The sequence below is a fragment of the Aureobasidium subglaciale genome (assembly GCF_000721755.1).
Source record: "Aureobasidium subglaciale EXF-2481 unplaced genomic scaffold scaffold_7, whole genome shotgun sequence".
In the NCBI taxonomy this organism is placed as follows: domain Eukaryota; kingdom Fungi; phylum Ascomycota; class Dothideomycetes; order Dothideales; family Saccotheciaceae; genus Aureobasidium; species Aureobasidium subglaciale.
In genome coordinates, this window is record NW_013566988.1 from 242,328 (window position 1) to 262,802 (window position 20,475).

The 20,475-nt window shown below is 49.9% G+C and overlaps 11 protein-coding genes across 11 annotated transcripts; 7 read left to right on the forward strand and 4 right to left on the reverse strand.

Moving 5' to 3' along the window:
- Nucleotides 1-185: 185 nt before the first annotated feature.
- Nucleotides 186-1,430, reverse strand: AUEXF2481DRAFT_3901 (uncharacterized protein; the record flags this gene model as incomplete). The annotated part of the gene is made up of 1 exon (XM_013489346.1): nt 186-1,430. One exon carries the CDS (start codon nt 1,428-1,430, stop codon nt 186-188), a length of 1,245 nt encoding a protein of 414 aa, XP_013344800.1.
- A 154-nt stretch (nt 1,431-1,584) lies between these two features.
- AUEXF2481DRAFT_636457 (uncharacterized protein) lies at nt 1,585-4,666 on the forward strand. The gene is made up of 2 exons (XM_013489656.1): nt 1,585-1,941; nt 2,012-4,666. Exons 1-2 carry the CDS (start codon nt 1,911-1,913, stop codon nt 4,363-4,365), a joined length of 2,385 nt encoding a protein of 794 aa, XP_013345110.1. The 5' UTR covers nt 1,585-1,910; the 3' UTR covers nt 4,366-4,666.
- A 300-nt stretch (nt 4,667-4,966) lies between these two features.
- On the forward strand, nt 4,967-5,712 carry AUEXF2481DRAFT_87806 (uncharacterized protein; the record flags this gene model as incomplete). Its single annotated transcript, XM_013489624.1, has 2 exons — nt 4,967-5,589; nt 5,677-5,712. One exon carries the CDS (start codon nt 4,967-4,969, stop codon nt 5,516-5,518), a length of 552 nt encoding a protein of 183 aa, XP_013345078.1. The 3' UTR covers nt 5,519-5,589; nt 5,677-5,712.
- A 296-nt stretch (nt 5,713-6,008) lies between these two features.
- On the forward strand, nt 6,009-6,626 carry AUEXF2481DRAFT_28351 (uncharacterized protein; the record flags this gene model as incomplete). The annotated part of the gene is made up of 2 exons (XM_013489422.1): nt 6,009-6,171; nt 6,265-6,626. 2 exons carry the CDS (start codon nt 6,009-6,011, stop codon nt 6,624-6,626), a joined length of 525 nt encoding a protein of 174 aa, XP_013344876.1.
- Nucleotides 6,627-6,946: 320 nt separating this feature from the next.
- Nucleotides 6,947-7,793, forward strand: AUEXF2481DRAFT_636665 (uncharacterized protein). The gene is made up of 2 exons (XM_013489657.1): nt 6,947-7,103; nt 7,155-7,793. The coding sequence occupies exons 1-2, from the start codon at nt 7,035-7,037 to the stop codon at nt 7,578-7,580; spliced, it is 495 nt and encodes a 164-aa protein (XP_013345111.1). The 5' UTR covers nt 6,947-7,034; the 3' UTR covers nt 7,581-7,793.
- Nucleotides 7,794-8,160: 367 nt separating this feature from the next.
- On the reverse strand, nt 8,161-9,283 carry AUEXF2481DRAFT_78814 (uncharacterized protein). The gene is made up of 2 exons (XM_013489614.1): nt 9,098-9,283; nt 8,161-9,045 (listed from the first exon to the last, which is right to left on the reverse strand). The coding sequence occupies exon 2, from the start codon at nt 8,811-8,813 to the stop codon at nt 8,343-8,345; it is 471 nt and encodes a 156-aa protein (XP_013345068.1). The 5' UTR covers nt 8,814-9,045; nt 9,098-9,283; the 3' UTR covers nt 8,161-8,342.
- Nucleotides 9,284-10,335: 1,052 nt separating this feature from the next.
- On the forward strand, nt 10,336-11,777 carry AUEXF2481DRAFT_87808 (uncharacterized protein; the record flags this gene model as incomplete). The annotated part of the gene is made up of 1 exon (XM_013489625.1): nt 10,336-11,777. The coding sequence occupies exon 1, from the start codon at nt 10,824-10,826 to the stop codon at nt 11,775-11,777; it is 954 nt and encodes a 317-aa protein (XP_013345079.1). The 5' UTR covers nt 10,336-10,823.
- Nucleotides 11,778-12,857: 1,080 nt separating this feature from the next.
- On the reverse strand, nt 12,858-13,969 carry AUEXF2481DRAFT_636676 (uncharacterized protein). The gene is made up of 2 exons (XM_013489658.1): nt 13,677-13,969; nt 12,858-13,631 (listed from the first exon to the last, which is right to left on the reverse strand). The coding sequence occupies exons 1-2, from the start codon at nt 13,763-13,765 to the stop codon at nt 13,112-13,114; spliced, it is 609 nt and encodes a 202-aa protein (XP_013345112.1). The 5' UTR covers nt 13,766-13,969; the 3' UTR covers nt 12,858-13,111.
- A 577-nt stretch (nt 13,970-14,546) lies between these two features.
- Nucleotides 14,547-16,064, forward strand: AUEXF2481DRAFT_3907 (uncharacterized protein; the record flags this gene model as incomplete). Its single annotated transcript, XM_013489347.1, has 1 exon — nt 14,547-16,064. One exon carries the CDS (start codon nt 14,547-14,549, stop codon nt 16,062-16,064), a length of 1,518 nt encoding a protein of 505 aa, XP_013344801.1.
- A 1,064-nt stretch (nt 16,065-17,128) lies between these two features.
- Nucleotides 17,129-18,039, forward strand: AUEXF2481DRAFT_64474 (uncharacterized protein; the record flags this gene model as incomplete). Its single annotated transcript, XM_013489598.1, has 2 exons — nt 17,129-17,925; nt 17,985-18,039. 2 exons carry the CDS (start codon nt 17,129-17,131, stop codon nt 18,037-18,039), a joined length of 852 nt encoding a protein of 283 aa, XP_013345052.1.
- Nucleotides 18,040-18,216: 177 nt separating this feature from the next.
- AUEXF2481DRAFT_107052 (uncharacterized protein) lies at nt 18,217-19,804 on the reverse strand. The gene is made up of 2 exons (XM_013489659.1): nt 19,451-19,804; nt 18,217-19,397 (listed from the first exon to the last, which is right to left on the reverse strand). Exons 1-2 carry the CDS (start codon nt 19,792-19,794, stop codon nt 18,275-18,277), a joined length of 1,467 nt encoding a protein of 488 aa, XP_013345113.1. The 5' UTR covers nt 19,795-19,804; the 3' UTR covers nt 18,217-18,274.
- Between the last annotated feature and the right edge of the window lie 671 nt (nt 19,805-20,475).

The following is a 20,475-nucleotide window of genomic DNA, read 5'->3' on the forward strand; positions in this document are numbered from 1 at the left end:
GAATACAAAAGCTCACAGAAAAGATTCAAGCGAGCGACCTGACACCAAATGAGACAGCCAAAAGGTGCGCCACCATCAACTTTGTCATGTTACGCGCAATAAGGATAAGATGACTATCGAGCATCTGAGTGGCGTCAATGTCCGACAGGCGGAGGAGCTGTACATGGTCTTGTTGATTGTTGCAACTACTTCTTTGCTGGAGCCTTTGTGAAGAAGGAACTCAGCTTCATCATACCCGTCGTGTTGACCTTGCCCAATTGCTTGACGGCTCTGCTTGTGTTCTTCTTCTTGGCCTCCTCTTCCTCCTTCTTCCTCTTCTTGGCAGCTTCTCTTTCCTCGGCCTCCTCATCATTGTAAGCACTGCGTTTGCGGGACACATTGTCGGAGAGAGAGCGAAGAGCTTGAGCACGACGTTTTGCGTCAGCGATATGGCCAAGATGTGCGTCAAGTGGAGCAAAATCTGCCGGTGATGTCGGACTCTTCAACAGGGTGTTCAGCGGGGTGTGGAGAGAACTAGGAATATATGTCGAGAAGAGGAGATTCAATGCGGTGCGGAGGCGGAGGAGGTTCGTAATGTCATCGGGAGTAGAGTCAGAGGCTGAGGTGAGAGAAGTGGCTTCGGTGACGGCCGAGGTCTGGGAAGGTTGTGATTGTTCCGTGGCTGTAGATGGCGTTGCGGTGTCAGTGTCTCTTGATGGAGTTTCCTCTCCTTGCGACCCTGTTCGCTGCACAGCCATCATGGGTATTCTCAGAGCCTCTTCGACAAAGTGGCTTTCCAACGAGGCAGGAAGGCCGTTGGCAACCATGCGACTTGCTTTCTTAAGCAGCTCGGCCAGCAGCTTCTCGTTCGACAGGCGAAACATCTTCTCATGCCCAAGGTCCACCTTGTCGCAAACAGCATCTGCCCTTTTCTCGAATGACTGTTGTATCTTGGTGGAACGGAGTAGTTGTGTCAGATGTTTTGCCTTCTCGGCCAGCTTGTCGAGGTGATCGTCAATGGTGAGGAAAAGTTGTTCGTGAGAGTCGGCGGCAGGCATCAAGGCAGGCAGAAGGACGAAGAGAGGATCAACCGGGGTCGCGACAAAAAGATCTGCATTCTCAACAGTGTAGCCTCTGTCAACGATTGAGCCAGCATCAGGGCCCCCGGTTGTACTCTGCTCGGGAGTGATCAACCAACTACGGGGTGTCTTTTTCGGGACTGCGACTTTGGTGAACTCGTGAATGCCTTTGGTCGGGCAGAAAAAGTATCGAGAAGGAGCTGTGGTGGCCGGATTGGGCAGAGTCACGACACGAGCATCTGGAGACGCTCCTTCCGGTAGAACGAAGAGTAGCGGAGGGTTGTTGCTGGCCTCGAGACCCGAACTCTCGAAGCCTGTCTCCTCTGTAGCCTCGGTAGCTTTGATTGATGACTTTGTTGCTCGAGTCTTCATGTTTGGTTGGTGTTGTTGGTGTCAATTCGGAAATGTTAGGGAAAGTATCATGGAAGACGCGACCCTTGCCAGAAAGTCATTAGACTTCCCAAAACTGACTGAATTGGAGACGCGTCTTCGTGTCTTCTTGGCGTTTCTCTGGACCCTGGCTGTGTTGATTGGTTTGCGATGCATGCTTTGATTGCATTGAGCATCATTATTGCTTCTAGAGGACTTCTCGGATATCTTGTTCCATCAAGAATACTCCAATAGCCACATCAACAGCCTAGGATATCAACAACAATCAAAACTTGTCCTGTGGCTTTGCAGAGAAGTGGTTGTGAGAGCATTTCCTGGACAAGATTGCGGCGCATAAGCGTACCACGATTGACGCTCCGGTTACACTGATGTCCGACCCTGCATCCGTGTCCGACCGTTGTGTACATATGACATGACGACCGCCTGTCACTCAACTAGCATCTTCTTAGCGACTCCCTGAAAATGCAGGTCCGCCAGTCCCCCAAAGCCAAAGGTATCCAACCTCCTTCCAACCCTGCGTCGTTAGTCCACCATGAATCGCGTCGGTGCTGACCATAGCACAGTCCCGGCAAGCCAAAACAGCATCAATTGGCCACCAACGTCGCCGCTCGAAGCTCTCCTCAGCTCGCCAAACGGAAAACGACGCTGGCAAGAACACAAAGATCGCATTGCTCAGGATCGCGACCGTGACGTCTCACCTTCCCCTCGCAAACAACCACCCTCTTCCAGTAGGGCTCTTCAAGACATCATGGCAATGTCCGATGGCGACAGCGACGACGATGAGGAAACACTCCAACTTCGCCTCCAAGCCATCCAGGCCAGACTTAAACTGAAAAAGCTGCAGAAGCAAAAGTCGTCGCAAAACACCCACGACGATGAATCGAGACCAAGTTCGGAAAACTCAAACTCGCCGCGAAAGAGACAAAAGACACATGCAGCCGCCTTTGAACCGGCCGTTCAAGTCAGCGTATCGCCCATCAAGAGCCACATGCCGCCTCCTTCAACGCATGGCCCCACTTCGCCAGCACGCATACTCCTCGGTATCGACAAAGGTCTCAGAGCCGCCGACGTTTCATTGAAAAGAGCTAGGAATGGTTCAACCCTGCCGAACAAGACAGTAGTCCGTTCAAATATACCTGTGGAACCCGAAAGGCCAAAGCAGAGCTTCAGCGAACGCATCGCTGCCAATCGCCTTACCACCGAACAACAACAAGCCAAACACGAGAGAATCGAAAAGTCGAGGTCCCAAGGTTTCGGACTTACTGCTCAAGCGACTCCTCGTGCAAGTCGTGAAATAACACAACCGAGAACTCAATTGCCTCGTACACAAAGCGACAGAGCGACCAGACAGTTACCTTCTGAGAACAGCAACAGCAGTTTCAGCCGTTCGATCCCCACCTCTTCATCTTCGCAAAGTCCATTCGTAGCTCAGCGTGCTCCACAACCTTCTGCAGCATCCACAGAAGTCAGAGGTCGTTCCTTCCGTCCGACTGTCGTCTTCTCTCACGACGACACACCCACTTCTACCGAACCTGCTACGGATGGATCTTGTTTCGAGAGCTTTTCGTCGCTTCACCTTTCTAAGCGGAAGCTACCACACACTACTCTGGCTAGAGCTTTGGACGGCAAGGAGGTCTACACGTTGCCCCGCTTGCTGAAAGAAGTCAAGGCACCGCTATATGAGCCTCCATATTGTGAGACTGACTTTGTTGTGCTGGCCATCATTGCATCAAAGTCATCTCCATACGATACACGACCCAAGCACAAGCAGAACTCTTCCGTCGAGGATGATAACTCCGGCCCGACAAAGTTCATGGTCATGACGCTTACGGATCTGAAGTGGGAGATCGATCTGTTCCTCTTTGACACAGCATTCGAGGCTTTCTGGAAGATGACTCCTGGAACCGTAGTTGCCATGCTTAATCCGACCATCATGCCTCCAAAGACAAACCAACACTCTGGCAAGTTCAGTCTAAAGCTTGCTAGCTCAGAAGACTCCTTTATGGAAGTTGGCTCGGCTCGAGACCTCGGTTTCTGCACGGCTTTGAAGAAGAACGGACAAGAATGCCACTCCTGGGTCAACGCTCGCAAGAACAAATTCTGCGACTTCCACGTCGAGCTCGCGGTTAGTAAGACGAGAGCATCACGTATGGAGGTCAACACAATGTACAGGCCGAACAGCGAACACCAGAAGGGCTCCCACGTACTCCCCAATGGCTATTCCAAGCGCAGACAAGACCCGATGAAGAAAGACTGGGAAAGCAATGAGCGATACTTTATGGGTCCGGGCTCACGTACCGCGGCTTCCCTCCTCGATCAAGACGACCATGGTAAAGCCGATGCATTGCGTCGCCGCCTAAAGGATAAAGAGAAGGACCGACTGCTTGCTGAGAAGTTGGGTCAGCTGGGAAATGGTCTTGGAGCTGAATACTTGAGAAGCACAACAGGCACCAGCAACCAAAATACTGCGCTGGACAACACAAATGAGGATGCACCCCCATACAAGCCTACCGCAGCTGAGCTCGGTCTGATCAACAAAGACGCCTCGAAGATTCGCCTTAGTCCGGCGAAGAACCGTCGGAAGCTTTTTGCTGTACTCCCTGGCGGAACTAAAACGACCGCGGCGGGTCCTGATGCCATGGGTTGGGGCGGCTACGCAAGAAGAGGTCTAGGGGAGTCTTCTCGGAAGCGCGACATCAGTCCTGAAAAGGGACAGACCAAGCTTGACACACATACACGTCCTAGCTCTATCGGTTCCTCGATTGCTGGCGCAGGCGCTGGCACTGGTGAGAAGAGCCCAAAGAAAGCTAGGTTTCAGCTCGCTCAGGGTATTCGGGAGCCTGGACGTGACAGCCTTGGTAAGGGTAGAGTCCTGATGCCGGTCGACAGCGATAGTGATGATCTGGAAATCATCTGAACATCCATGCTGCATACATCTACGTAACAGCGATACCTTCCGTTCTCTCTGGCAGCCTCGATATCTCTTACTGAGGACTGCTTCACATTGCTCTTCCACGATACCCATACCTCGTTCGACATTCTCATATTGTGCCACGTCAAAATACACTGCCTGGTACATTTGAATCGTTGAAGCTTCAACCGATGACTGCCCTGCTTTTGTCTCCGGCTATGATCGAGCTTACATGACTTACCTCACCACTATATTCAGCAATAGTACTGTAAGAGACTCGGACTGCGGGCTCATCTCAATCAAAATCCGATGGTCAAAATCCGATGACAGAGGTGACCCTGGCATGACGTAATGGGTCCTACCTCACCTCATCTAAGCTATAAGCCTCTTAATGCTCACCACAGCTGTTCGGCATACACTACACTTTTCGTCCATCAAGGCCTCTTGAAATCTCTGCACAAACATACGCAGATCAAGCAAAGCTGCCATCATCAAGTTCAGTTCTAAAGCATCCATTCAAAGACACCGCACCTACAAATCTACTGTTCCTCACTACAAAAGGCGTACTTGAAGCTTAAAGTAAACATCTGATCAGCCTAATGCAAACATGGATGCCACCACTGGAATCAACATCGCCAAGGTTGTCGGCCCCAGCGTCTCAATAGCAACAGCAGGAGCCATCCTCTCAATCTCCGCCCTCTACACACCCCTACTCTCTAACTCCGCCCGCTCTCAATCCTCTTCAAAGCCTTCTCCTACAGTAACACTGCCTTCCATCCGCTTCATTTTCTCCCGCGGCAGCCATTTCTTCCCCCAAGCCGCCACATTCGCAGCCGCCAATTTTGGCTATCTGGCCTACTACTCTGCCAACACTGCTGTGAAAGTGCTAGGCATGGAGATGGGAACAAGAACAGGCTTTGTGGCGGCAGCAGTGTTGAGTATAGCTATTGGACCTATCACTGGGCTTATGTTGCCGGTGTGCAATAATCCACTTAGAGAAATGGCGGAACTTGAGAGGCAAGGGAGAGGGGATGAGGTTGATGAGGGGGAGTTGAAGAAGATGGTCAAGAGGTTTGAATGGTTGAATTATGTGAGGGGGGCTGCTATCTTGGCTGGTGGTGTTTTGGGGCTTGCTGTTGTTATTGCGGAGGGGAAGTGAAGGGGTCTTGATGGCAGTGGAGTCTTGTCGAGCATTCAGTGTCATCGGGCATTGTTTGGCGTTACTTGCTAGTAAGATTTCAATCGAGCCTTTAAGCAATGCTGGCTTCTCACTCGTGTTCACTGTCACATCTAACCGGCTTTTACTTGGTTGATCAGGCTACAACCACTTCTTCTTCTTCTACTACACATCACACCCAGTCCAACAGATCTCCAAAGTCCACTGTACCTCACTCGACTCTCTCAGTCATGGAAACCGCAGAAGAAACACGAATGCGCGTCAAATTCAACCTGAGACTTCCTATGCTACTACCTCTCTTCATCTTACATCACCATCAGTCTGTCCTTTTGCACAGATTGATCTGGCGGGTTTGGACTTGTCGGCGGATCCAGGAACTTGACTGGCAGACTTGAGATACGACGAAGAACTTCAAACGTCTCGGTAAGTATACTATTCAACCACTGCTATACTTTACTGACTATACCAAGTCATGGCCAATAAATATACCCTCTCTATGCTACGTTTGCTCTTCAGCGGTAGTGTCAAGAACTCAAGACGTGCTGGAGGACCTGATCGTCCTGAGGGTACCAAGTTAGAGAGTATCAGAAATACTGACAAGATCTTGACAGATGAGGAGCGTCTTGAAAAGGTTAGTGAGCTTAGAAAAGTCAGGAGAGTGTGTACTGATCAAATCAGAGTCTCAAGAAGAAGCAAGAGATGATGGAGCTGTCTTAAAGCCACCAGAGACAGGGAGATTGAGAGACAGCAGGATTTGGCTAATCCTTGTGAGGGATCTGACAACCTTTCTGACGGAGGCGACATCACCAAGTCATCAGAAAAGACTGTGTTGCGAGACTTGGACGGCGTTACCAAACCGTCAGACGTCGAGGAGGTGACCAAGTCTGCAAAGTCCAAGAACATCATCGAGTCTGTCCGCTTTTCGAAGTCCGGATCTCTGGCCGAGTCTGCGGAGCTTGAAGACTTCGACAAGGTTGCGAAGTTTGCTTCGAACCTAATCGGAGTAAGAAAGAGATCAAGACTCGATCATGAGGACTCTGAGATGATTGAGGGCAAGAAGACCAAAGCTAAGACCGAAAGTTGGGGGTAGCGAAGGCGAAACTGACCGCGGAACATTAGATCAGTGGCAGAATGAAGATCTAGAAGTTGATCTGACAGATAGCCAAAACACACCAATCTCATCAAACCGACGTGGTGGTCCTAATCAGCTGTATCTCATGCAATGACTGGTGACCACCCAGTAGTATAGCAAAAAGGCCTTTGCACCAACAGCGTGACAGCAGGGAAGTCATAACAAGATCATTGCAAAACCAGAACTCCTACGACTAGAATCGAACACACCGCCTCATAAAGCAAAAAGAAGGGGCTTTAGTCCCGTCTTCTCCCGGCTTCGCGCAGTCGTTATTTACCAATCCTCCAGGTGAGGAAGAGGGTGGTAACTTACGACTGCCCGGTGGTCAGGGGATCTCCGAACGAACAATACAGGCTTGTAATTCGGATGTATGAGGGGACTATGGTATATGAGGGTGGAAGTGATTGGATGCTGAGTGTCTGTGTGTCAAACACGGTGCGTTGGTTCTTGTTTGCTCCTTCCTTGACGGCAACCCTGACTTTCCAGCTTCTTCGAAGTTGTGTCTTTCCTTCCTCGATTGATACAGTGATTTTGAGAATTGGCACTGCAAATTTGCAGCCCTTCCTGATCATAGAATATCGTGTCGCTTGCATGCCCCTTGTTCCAACATCTCATCACTCCACAGACATAATTTCATCAGGCACTACATCCTTCTGGGCTTCCAGCCACTTCAAAGACCGGCTCTCATCATGGTCGATCCCTTGCTCTTCCATACTCGGGACATCAAGGGAAACGTCCATGGTATCATTACGAGCTTTCATGATATATCACAACTACACAAGACGCTTCGGTCAAGGGTCGATATCACACAGAACATTGCTACTACCCAAAGACACGACGATACCTCGGTCTAGGATATCCAAGGGCATCTCTCCAAATACGAAAGACTCAACATACATCGCGTTGCTGTGATGTCGTTCATCAAGCTATGCGTCTAGGACATCGCAACTCGATCATAGAAAGATTCAAAAGTGCTCTCTACTTTGCAGCTTACCTCGAGACCTCTTTCTGTTTTTCGGCTTTCTGCTTTCCCGTGGATCAGGCCAGATGATGAGATGAATATTCTCCGTGCTCTAGGGGCTGTCATTAATAAACACCCTCATATCATCAACGATATGCCAGTCGGTTGGCTTCTGGTCGGACTTGAGGACAGTATCAGAGGTTTCGAAGGAGTGGACAAGCAATGTGTCGCCGTCATCTTGCACCTGACGCATGTTGCTGTCCGAGACATTGTGTCGGATATTTGGCTTCGAAATAGCATGGAGCGCGTGGTGCTGTATGATCAGGCCTGCGTTGTCGTAGCTGATCTTTACAAACAAACCTCCGCTGTCTAGATCATGGAAACACAGTCTCCAAACTCGACTCCAAAATCGGCCAACATCGAGAACCGTCCATCAACGCCGTCTCACGCACTCGATAGCTCAAACGGAGATGACGAGGAAGCTTTGATACTGGCATCAGGTGTTGTCACTAAGTATGAATACATTGACTTGGCTTGCTATTGGGTAATGGAGAATGAAAACATTAGAAAATCTTCCTGTACAAACGCTAAACTAGCTGTTATGGTAGAGTCTCAAGATCTGTGCAGCCCCGAGCGAACTTCTAGGCCATCGAAGGGGAAATATGGTATTCTAGCAACGGCGTGCCCTTAGGCAGGAATGTGTGGTATCATAATCAGTTTATACCATTTCCAGGGTCGCTTTCGTTCCACAAGTCGAGCTCCCTTTGAACCTTGTATATTAGCGATTCTCGTTCTCCAGGATTTGTCATCAAAATGTCTCCCATCATCTGTGTAGTCGCCTTTGTCTTCCTCGCAGGTTTCTCCATCTTCTGAGGAGCTTTCTTCTTCGTCTTCGAGGATCTTATCTTCTTCAAGCTCTTTGCCTTCTTCGAAGTCTCTTCTTCGGAGTCTTCGCCTTCTCCGACTGAGGGCTGGGGTTTGGACTTCACTCCAAGTCTACCGGGATTCTTATTGTTTGCGGTCGAATGCAAGATTGAAGATGTGGTACTATTGATATAGTGTCCGTTGTCTTCTGCTAACTCATAGCTTGTGAGTCTAAGCTTCTTGCTCTTTGCTAGAGACTCGTCGGGATTGTCCTGTGTTCTTTTGTTTTGCTTCTTCTTGGCCGGAGTTCGAGGCACCATTGCGCCAGTAACTTCTAGGCTTGATGTTGTGGGTAAAATCGCAGAAGTCGCAATTTTTGGAAGAAGGAACCGTAGTTGTGCGAGCGGGCGAGGTCTCAGGCTCGATCTTCACGGTTTTGAAGGACTCCTCGGGCTCAGGCTCTGCCTTGGTGACAGTGGTGGCATTTCTCCTTGCGATCTCATCGTCATACTTGAGAGCAGCGTCTTCAAGTTTGCTCAACTCGCGTCGCATCTAGCAATACCGTTAGCGGAATCCCTATATCTAAGATTGAACTCGTGCGCACTGTATAGCAATACTGAAGTATGTCCTTGTTGCGCTGTGAGGTTATCTGCCAGGCTACCATGGCAATTACTGAGAGTGGATATACTCTGGTCGAATTCGTGGCCGTCGACTTGCTAATCGAGGTCTTGGCTAGCAAAGAAAAGGCAGCAAAAGGCGTGTTTGAGTTCGCTTATGCCGAATCCGCCAGATTTGGAGTCTATTGTTGCGGAGAGAAGCAGTCAGGTTGCTTGTAGAGGATCGATTGCATCAGACGTGGAGATGTTTGCTGAAAGTAAGTCAAGTGAACGGCCAGTCGGGGTGTGGTCATATCTTCACTTGCCTATCTGGCCGAAGAACGAGCAAGAGCAGACATCACAAACCAATAATAAGCTATGCGCCGCAAGTGAGATGGAGTGGCTACTATCACATCACGAGTGCATGCCGACTGGGGTATGTGTATGTGCAAGACATGTCACAAACTTTGTCAAACCAGAAATCTATCTCGAATACCTAGTGTTGAAGAGAGTAGAGGAATGATTTTCTGAGCTAATTTGTCGTGTGAGGTTCATCGTGACCTCTGACTTTGGGGGTTCCAAACAGGAGACCTTTGCGGACATTAGCCACTATATTTAGGAGCGATGGACTCGGCCTTCCCGCTCGCGACGGACGACCTGTTCATCCGAAAGATCAATCGTCTTCCAGCGATATGATGCCAGAGTGGAGATCAAGGCACTCTGCTCCTGCGGTTGTCGGCCGACTCATTACTCAACCTCCAACTCTGCGAAACCGTTCTGGTGATCACTTAATAGCCACGCGACCGCTTCAAGTGCTCAAGGTAGGTTACCCTTCTCTATGATACTGAGTAACGGTTATAGTCTTACAGACTGAGTTTGCCTTACACGGTCCAACCGTCGGCATACTCCAACTCTGTTTCTACCATAGTATCTAGGGAGAGTCTGAATCTATCCTCACGCAATGATTGTAACATTCGCCAGGAAACGAGACTTCGATGTGATGATTTACAGAAACCTGATCGGGCCGCGTGACGAATCCTCGCGCCTTCCATTGCACGCCCAACGCCTCCCTTGAATAAAAGGCCCAAGCGAACGAACAATGCTCAATAAACTGTGCAGATACGAGAAGAGATGCTTTGTATCTCTACTGGCCACTTCTCAATGTCCACATTCTACTATCGAGCACATTATCTGAGGTCATCCAAGCACTTGTGTTTTCGATACCTGGATCTTATGATCTTCTTCCCAACCTTTCTTTGAACACCACACAGAACTTCGTTCATCACAAGAGACTTTTTGCGGTCCATACAAGGCAAACATCAAACAATTGTACGCAGACCCAGACACGATGCAACATAAAGAGATCAACCGACCCCAAACACAATCAAGAAGAATGCAAGCTAAGAGGAACGCGGAGTTGTCTCAAAGAACGCGGTTGGCTAGTGAATGAATCGGCGGTCTGAAAAGCTGTCAATGGGTTACTATCTATCTCCAGATATCATTGCGCGAGATGTAAGCTGCAATGGAAAGCTGATTATATCAAAGAGCACTCCATCAAATTAGGCCTCTATCTCTGACGGCTTCAAGATAGCTAGAGGAAGCTCCTTAGCCATCCTTGTATTCTTTGCTCCGATGAATGGCCAAAGGATATCCTTGTTGAGTGTAGGCTATAAGTGCCACCTGTAATCTCCCACGTCTTGGGTATCTCATCTACTTTGTCCAATCATCATAATCATGACTGACCAAGTAATAACCATGCCCAAGCCCGTCAGCGACAACCTGCGCAGGATCAAGGACAACGTCAAACAGATCACCGACCAGTACACCCAAAGCGAAGAGTTGGTCGAGAACCACATGGCCAAAATCTTCGACAAATTCCAAACAACCAGCCAACAACCATCTTTAGAGAAACTTCTCCAGAGACAGGAGGTGCTCGAAAAGACTAAACAGTTTGCACTATCGTTTATCGAAATCTGCATCAGAGATCTGCAGCAGAGAGCAGTGTCACCAGCTGTTTTCTCGGCAAGAGTGCAGTTGTCGAATATCCATGAGTTCACTAAAGATACGTCACTGGGAGCGATCTTTGAGAGTCTGCCTAGTGATGAGGACTCAGTTGCCATTCTCGATTTGCTGGAAATCGCCGTGAGAAGTGCTGTGACGGCTGGCTATCCTGGAGTGCTGCAAGTCCTGAGCGAGACGCAACTTGCTGTGACCGATTCGGCTACTAGTCCTGATAGAAGAATTCCCGATGGCTCTCTGAGAAAAACTCCGCGTCGAGCCTCTACTCGTGTTTCCGTTGCAGAGCCATCAGATCCAAGGGGTGTTCGAGCTCCTGCCAGAAAGCAAAATCAAATCTCCAATGTCAACAACGAAGATGAGACCGGCGTCGTTGAGAACCACGATGATGCCGAGAATGAAGTCCAAGATGAAGACGCAACCATGACTACCTCAGCAGACGAGGATGAAGAACCGACTCAACCCTCCACCCATCCAACCACGTCAATGATCCAAGATTGGCGCTCATATTCTGATGATGCACTGTATACACTACACCACCAGGCACATGGATGGATTGAAAAGAACAAGGCAGACAAGATCGGAGTTCAGTCGGAATGCAATAATCTTATCATTGACCATCAGATTCAGCAGGCTAAGTTTGCTGATGAGATGGGCAAGATCTTGCGTTGATAGTATGATTTCTTGCATGTGGAAGTCATTGAATATCTCCAGTTCGAGATGTCGATTGATTGGAAGTCGAAGGCCTTATGATTCGAGAGCGAGGCGAAAAGAATGATTGTGTTTGACTGGGAGATCAATTATGGGTGGAAGAGTCTCGATCACAGAGACTTGGTATTGATTCTGTTGAAAGGGGTTAATAGACTGTCGTGACGGAAGGTGCTTTGGCCTTCTGTTCAACTTATGACTTGGGCAAGGACAATTATGGAAAGGAAAAGTTGATCAAGGTACCAGGAGAGCCAGTGCGAAGGAAGGAGACTTTGAAGCGGCCGTTCGTAGTTGCTCTAAGCTACCTCGCTTCCCTTCCCAACACAGATGACAAGGTGATTACATCTCGAGCATTTGACCGTTGTGCCATTGTCCTCTCAGTCTCGTCTTTTTCGGTTGACCACCAGAGCAGTCCTCGATTCTTTGTGGAATTCTAGCCGGCTCTTGCTTGAGCAAAGCTCAAGACCTGGCTGTTGTTCTCTCAATGAGTTTCCTTCCTCCCTGTGTGCAGAATACTGTCACACCCTTTCTTCACAAGGATCAGAGCAGGGCAACAATAAGCTGTATGAAGGCACAGGAGTATCTCAAATCGATAAGCCTGATGCAGGGAGTCGTTGACACAAAAGATCTCGATGACATCGCTTTGATGTAAGAAAGTATTGTGCCTTGAGGCAGCTACATGTGAGACAGTATTTCGCACGCGGGGAAGTATTATCTGCCTAGTTCTCGTCGTCATCACTCTCTTCCTCATCATCGTTGGCATCATCGTTGGCATCATCGTTGGCATCATCGTCTCCGTTGTCGTCGCCGGTAGAGCCACGAATGCCTGAGAAGTCGACACCAGCGAAAGTCCACATCGAACGAGAGTCTAGAATGTATTTGGCAGCTAGACTCAGAATCTCGAGACCAGCAATGGTAGGCTCAAGCTTCTCGCCGTCAACACAAAGAGCTTGGAAATCCAGGAGAGCCTTGTTGGCAATTTCGGTACAGCTGTCGATGTTGTCGAAGATCTCCTTCTGGTCCTCTGGCTTCAGTCTAATAGCCATGTGCTCGCGCCACTGCGTCAGCGTCCACTTTTCCTGACGTGCGCATGGGCAGCACATGACCTCGTTGCCGAAGGGGATGCGCCAGGCGCTGGCGGAACGACTGGCGAGATCGATGTGAAAATCGAACTCGTCGAATAGCTCAGTCATGCGGAAGGAGATGTGGCGCAAGTATCTGATCTTGTCGGGGCCGACGTGTCCCAGCCAAGCCTTGTCGCCGAGTGAGAAATACCCTCCGGGCTTCATGTCCTTGAGTTACACGCTGGAGGGCACACCAAAGCGGAGGTATTTTAGGCCGTAGAAGACAGGAATGGCCTCGGAGCGTATCTTGCGAGCTGTGAGGAGAAGAGCAGGCTCGATAACGTCGTGAGGGCTCAGATCCTCGCCTCTACCATCATCAAGTGCCATGCCGTAGATGCGCAGACGGACTTCGGCAGGTGGGTCCATGAGACGGAAGGTGTGGTAGGGATTGGAGTGCTCCAGGATGCCGACAATAGCAAGTCTCGTGCGTTTCTTGGGTAGTTTGATGTTGCGCAACTTGACTTCGTTCTTGAGTTCTTCGACCGACCAGTGGAGGTAGAGGCGGGGCTTCTTCTCCCCGGCTTCGTGGATGATACGCTCGAGGATACGTCGATCCTTTGCATGGTCACTGTAGGTCAGACCGTGCTTGCAGTAACATATGCCTTGCTCGCGACACATGTCGATCAGTTCGAAGGCCTCCATCGATTCTCTGATCATGCTTTCGGGGTCGGATTCTGCTTGAGCTCCAGAGTTTCTGTCGGTATTAGCGTGGTCATTGGAGAACTTATGCAACGCACACCTTGCGCGACGCTGCACCCTACGGCCAGAGCTGGAGGGAAGAGGGGCTGGTCCTAGCATTGCTGCCATTAGGCTCATTATTGGAGCCATCGTGAGTCGTGATGCTGTTGAGCAAGATCTGGTATGCTAGAGTACACCAGTGTGTTAAAAGAGGAAGAGTGCGGTTGAGGGAGAGGGCAGGAATTAATTAGTCGTTGCAGCGGATAATTGGCTCGAGTGATAGTTGGTGTCGAGTGGGAACGAGTGACGGCGCAAGAGTGAGATTGTCGACGACGGAGTCCTCGAAGTTGGGTTTGTCTTTAGCGGGATAGTTGACCACCCTTTGGTGATTGGTTCGCTCTACGACGGACAATGATGAATGATATTATTCAATACCGCCTGCACAGGCATGGATGCTCAATGGCAACGCAAACATTTCTGCATCTAGCCGTCTTAATTGGGACATCACTATGACAGGACATACAGACCCTTCGAACGTCAGCGAGTGTGCTATACTCTTCACCCAACGATCGATGTAACACAATGACCTTCCTCAGTGTTGGCACGAAGGAAGTCAAAACAGGTCTTCATTATCACGGAATGGCCTTCGTGATTCACTCGAGAAACGCCGCCACGGTTACGGTATATCAGTTCCTCAGACAACCGTCTATAAGGTCTTGCGAGGCATCTAAAGACTGGCAGTACTCGTACTCGTGCAATGAGATGGAGAAGTGAGGTCTGGGAAGGCACGCTGGAGTGACGGGCCCTAGCGCCTTCCCAATGCGGGGCTGAAACACGCGGGGCATGACGCATGATGTTTTCCGTCCAAGGCTGCCGCATACCATTACTTACGCATCCATCCTTTACAGGTACACTACGAACAACCGGAACGATGGAGTCCATGCAGCGCCGCCCGTCGCAACGACAGAACAACGAACAGAACGCTCAAGAAACGCCCTCCCAAGATGCCTCTTCCCTCCAAGAATCTAGCGTGCTAGTCAACCACCCCAGTCCGGAAGCGCGACAGACGCCTCAGATCCCAGACGATAACGACTTGAAGAAGTGCTGGATATGCTTCTCTGACGAGAGTGAGGATGGTCCGGAAACATCAGTGTGGCGAGACCCATGTCCATGTGCTCTGGTAGCGCACGAGGCCTGTCTACTCGACTGGATTGCCGACTTGGAGTCACCAACCACGCGCAAACGCACAATAGGCCCGCCTGTCATCGCCTGCCCACAATGCAAATCGAACATCCAACTGTTACGCCCACGAGATCCTGTAGTCGAGGTCGTCAGAACTTTGGAGAGGCTGGCAGCAAAGGCTGTGGCGCCCGCTGCCTTGACGGTAGCCTTTAGTGCCGTCGTCCATGCCTGCGCCGTCCATGGTCTATACACAATTACCTCCATCTTCGGCCCACAAGACTCGAGGCGCATCCTCCAGCCTTTGATCAACGACATCTGGACAGCAGCAAGACCCATCGATCAACTACGCAGTTTCATGCAGCACTGGCGCCTACGCGTCGGCCTCCCTCTCATCACCCCGCTTCTTATCCTCTCACGCACCACTCTCGCCGACTCAATCCTCCCCGTACTTCCCATCGTCTTCTTTGCGACACAAGGCGACACGTCAGATACCCTCGACATGATCTCCTGGCCACCCTCGGCAAGCATGACCTTCGCAATCTTGCCATATATCCGATCAGCCTACAACACTTTCTATCAGCGAACCTGGGCCGAGCACGAGAAGAGATGGCTCCGAGAGATACAACCAAGAAGTGGTCAAACTGACACAGACCCCAATGCTCAGTTAGCAGTCGATGCAGAGCTGGAGGCTGCCGAAGAAGACGCCAACTTCGAAATTCGAATCGACGGGAATATCTGGGAAGACTGGGCGGGTGCTGATGATGCCGACGTCATGTTTGAGGTCCAAGAGGGGGAAGCACACCCATTCAATGCACCGCCACTACCTGACCACGCTCCTCTCCCTGCTCAAGATCAACAACAGGATCAGAATATACCGCAGCCGCCGCAACCACCCCGCCCGCAACAGAATCCTCCTCCGGTAGCAGCTCAGAACAGAGAAGAACGACTCTTGTCGTTCAGCACAAACTCTCTCGCCCAGACTGTCATGTCCGCCCTTCTCTTCCCGACCATAGCATCTGTGTCCGGCGACCTGCTCGCACAAATCCTGCCTCTCTCATGGACGAGTGTGCCCTCAAGGACAGGCATGTTTGGTATGACGAGAGGAAAAGCTACAGGCTTACTACAAAACAAGTGGGGAAGGAGCGTGGTTGGAGGATGTCTGTTTGTGGTTGCAAAGGATGCGATTATGCTCTATGTTAGGTGGAAGATGGCAAAGCAGCATCAAAGTCGGCACGTAGTCGATTACGACAGGAAGAACAAGCGGTAGACGCAGTCTATTTCGAGAGCTATGCCCGACTTGGGCAAATCCAGATCTAGCCAGCGATAGCAGTATTCTTCACTCCTTTGAACAGTCACCTGGAGAACGAACATGATCTGTCCTGATTCTCCACTGAGAGCTTTCACATTGTTCGCAGCCGTGGAAATGTAATGTTTTCTTTTTTCTGAATCAACCCCTCTGTGTGGGAGGCATCCTCACAAAGCTATAGCGCAAAGCCAGTCGCGACGAGTACACGTCCGGCCATACATAGGAGCACCTCGTGTCCGACGAGACCCACTCGGAAGTTCCTTGAGTTAGTAGCGCCCAGCCTGACCAAGCATGTTATAGTCCAGGACGTATTGATAGTCTGTCCAGGGGTATCCCCTTTGCGGCCACAATCTTGGCAACAAAGCTCCCCTCATGAGAGCAAAAGGCGATCAGCGCAGCAGCATTTGCTATGGTCCTACACTCTGCCTACAAAAGAATAACGCGCATCATCATAGTAGCACCTAGACGAGCAAAAGGAGATGGACGACTAGGGGATCGAACCCTAGACCTTCAGCATGCAAAGCAGACGCGCTACCACTGCTATTACGGGGTTAGTACAAAGATATATAATACGAGAGAATAGTGATGACTTGCCGCCAGACGCCCAGTCGGTTGGCTGAAGGCTTGCTGCAATCGTTTATAATCTACTTCCTAGTGTGCTAGCCTCGGCACATACAAGCCCGAATCTCAGGAGAGCTTGGGACATGTCAAGTACACAAACATGCATCTTCGAGGTAACGCATTGAGAGCTGCTGTAGTGGCGGCTCTGGTCGTAGCAGCCAGCGCATCATTAGGCGACCGCTTGCCGGACTTCAAAGAGTGCGTCAAGGTGAGTTATACGACTTGCGACAGCTTCGCATCCAAAAGACGAGCGGCTAGCTAACACGACAACCATAGGTCTGTAAAGCAACAAACTGCATACCCGGTGGCCCTTCAATATGTAAGCCACACCCATCCCTCGACATCCGATAAGCAGAAAGACCAAGGAACACACAAAGGCACCAATGAACGCGACAAGGACACGAATGCTCACACAAGCCTCCAACACAGCACTTCAACATCGCATCCTCCTCTGGGACTGCCCATCCGAATGCGACTATTCCTGCCAACACGTCGTAACCGACAAACGCCTTGCGCGCGAGCCACCCTACCGCGAGCCAGTCCTCCAATTCCACGGAAAATGGCCCTTCTACCGCTTCCTTGGCATGCAAGAGCCGTTCAGCGTCATCTTCTCGCTCCTCAACTTCTTGGCTCACGATCATGGCATGAAAGTGTTGCGTGAGAAGGTGCCAGCCAGCTATCCCTTGAGGAAGTTTTACCTCGGCTTTGGATACTTTGGTCTTGCGAGCTGGATCTTTAGTTGTGTGTTTCACACCAGAGACTTCAATCTGACGGAGAAGTTGGATTACTTTGGGGCTGCGGCATCAGTCATGTATGGCATGTTTTTGTCCGTGGTCAGAGTCTTTCGTCTGGATAAACAGACATCGAGAAGTGGTTCTGTGCTCAGAGCATGGATCTTACTCTGTGCCACACTCTATGTGGCTCATGTTTCTTATCTCAGTTTCTGGAGGTTCGACTATACCTACAACATGACTGCTAATGTCGTAGTGGGCGTTATTCAGAATGTCATCTGGAGTTGGTTCAGTGTGAGTAGGTATCAAAAGACCAAAAAAGGGTGGGCGGCTTGGCCTGGTTTAATTGTTGCTTGGGTTATTACGGCGATGAGTTTGGAGTTGTTTGATTTCCCGCCTTGGTGGGGTGCTATCGATGCTCACAGTCTATGGCATTTGATGACGGTCTTCCCGACGATATGGTGGTATAGGTGAGTTCTAAGGTTTCGTCTGAGATTCATGCATGAGTGTCGTGCTGACGTTTCGATAGCTTCTTGATTAAGGATGCGCAAGAGGACTTGCAAGGCCAGCGTCTGAAGGCCTAGGAAGACCTTGTGTGATGTGTATCTGGTATTGTTACATACATTACTTTGAGACAGAAGCCATTGCTAGCCTCGGGCAGGGCATTGCTTTGGATAGAAGAAAGAAGACATTCATTCGCCTAACAGCCAATGGATGCGTTAGTAAATATTGGAAAGATCGAGTATCACAGAAATCGTTATCACAAAGCACAATTAACTGCTCAATATACATATCGTACACCACTTATTTTACATGTAACTAATTCTTCTTGGGCACTTCCATTGTTTGTGTCTTTGCCATCATAAGCTGTCCAACCATGTTCACAGCACCATCCGGATCATCCTTGTTGTACAAGAACAAGCCCTGGACAGCAGCTGTGCTGACAGAATTGACCAGACCATATTGCCCAACACGTTCGAGGAACAGAGTTCTCTTACTGCCATCCGGGTCGAGATGTGCGTAAAACCTGTTCCACATTTGCTCCATCTGCCAGAGTGTCGCTTCGCCGAGACGAAGAGTCATGTCAACTCTGCCTGGTCGAATCAGGGCGTCGTCTAGACGTTCAATATGATTGGTGGTCATGAAGGCGATACGTTCCTCTGCACTAGCCACGCCATCGAGGGCGTTCAAGAGACCAGAAAATGTGACAGTAGCTCCACTAAAGCCATCTTCGTCGCGTTGTCTTCGATTGTTGAATGCAGCATCGGCATCTTCAAGAAGTACAAATGTTCGGGGCGGCAAGTTGAGCATCAGCTGATTGAGCAGATCATCGGTCAAACCGCGTTGACTCAGACTAAGCATAGCAATGCTGAAGTCAAGCTCTCCGGCCAATGCTTGCACGAAAGACGTCTTTCCAGTACCGGGTGGACCATGAAGAAGATAACCCCTGCGGTAAGGAATACCTCGGTCAAGATACCAAGTGCGAGCATTCAAGAATTCCGAGACGTCGTCTCTGATCATTTCTGCCATTCCCTCTTCCAGCACCACAGAGTCGAAAGGTCGTTTGCGCTTAGCATCTCCGAGAGGCATCCATTGCATATTCCTCAGTGTGTAGACCATTGTCTTGCCTTCAATACTTTGCATCGACAAGGAGTGTGCTTCTGAAAACATGTCTTCGAAGATGTGGCGGTGTGCGTATAGAGTGGTGAGTTTGATGGTCTCGAAAGGCTGACCTTGTGCGTCAAATGATTTGCCTTCACGCTGTCTGTCTACAGCAATAAAAGCATTCTTGAATCTCAGGATGTGTTTTCCGTGTCCAGGTACCAGAGAGAAGTGTGTATGAGAAGCTCCTCCGGGTGATTTCTGACTTGCTGTCTTGATCTGAAGATGGTGTAGACCTGGTGTGAATCGTCTAATTAAAGCTTCCATTATGCCAGGTTTTCTGTTTCTATTATCAGCCAGAGTTCCATTGATTCATTCCGATTATCAACATACACAGTCTCAGCTGTCTCAGAAAGTGACTTTTGGTATTGCCGTGTCATCCAGTTCAAGACCCAAGGATAAGATTCATCATGTCGAGTAATTTCAAGATCAACCAGCATCCTTCTCTTCAACAGTTCTCCTCCCCTTCTCAATCCTTGTGAGCCAAGTCTAAGCGCAGCACCCAGACCCGCAAGACCAAACCCTGCAGTGAAAAATGGATTACTTGTGAGCTGTTGAAAAATTGAACCGTCACCAGCGCCACCTTCAGTCAACGATTTCAGAGCTTGTTCCTTTGACGGAGCAGCGACCGGGCCGCTCGCCGGCGGTGTAGTGACTATCGCATTTTGTTGTTCCATTGGAAAGAACTTGTGTCGATGAATAAAGATCGTAACCCAAAGTTGGGAGCGGCGGCGCATTCCCAATTGGGTTTGGTGCGTCGGCGGAAATCGTCACGGGGCAGCGACGCACCAGACATCGATTGCTGAACTTGCTCAATCTCTTGACCCGATCACGACATTTTTGGAGATGTATATATAAGAAGGACATTTGTTTCTTCCGACTTGTTCCTTGAGTACCTGAATCGCCATACTCGCCTGAACTTGACCAGCATGCTAAGCTATTCGGCTTCGCAATCAGCATGACCCGCAAGATGCAGAATAGGTATAACCTCAACACTCCATGATCGATCAGACCCACTGTATCGACGCTTCTAGTATGACACAGCATTTGAAATTTGTATTGTGACTATCACGGTACGCTGTTGATAAGCTACCCTCCATTGATGTTCCAAACCCACGACTGGCTCTGTCAGGCATCAAGCATACGCCCTCCCACCTACAATGGACTCAGGCACGACTCTCTTGGATCGAGTTTCAATGCATTCCACAGACGATTGGTCTATACTGGACTCTGATGGAAGGACCTTGTATCAAATTTTGAAAGAGTCAAACTTCCTTTGCGCGGCGTAGTCGACGTGTGACGATCTGGTTGCCTGCTGGCGCACGTGGCAGCCGTATCGCCTCGGACTATACCGGTGT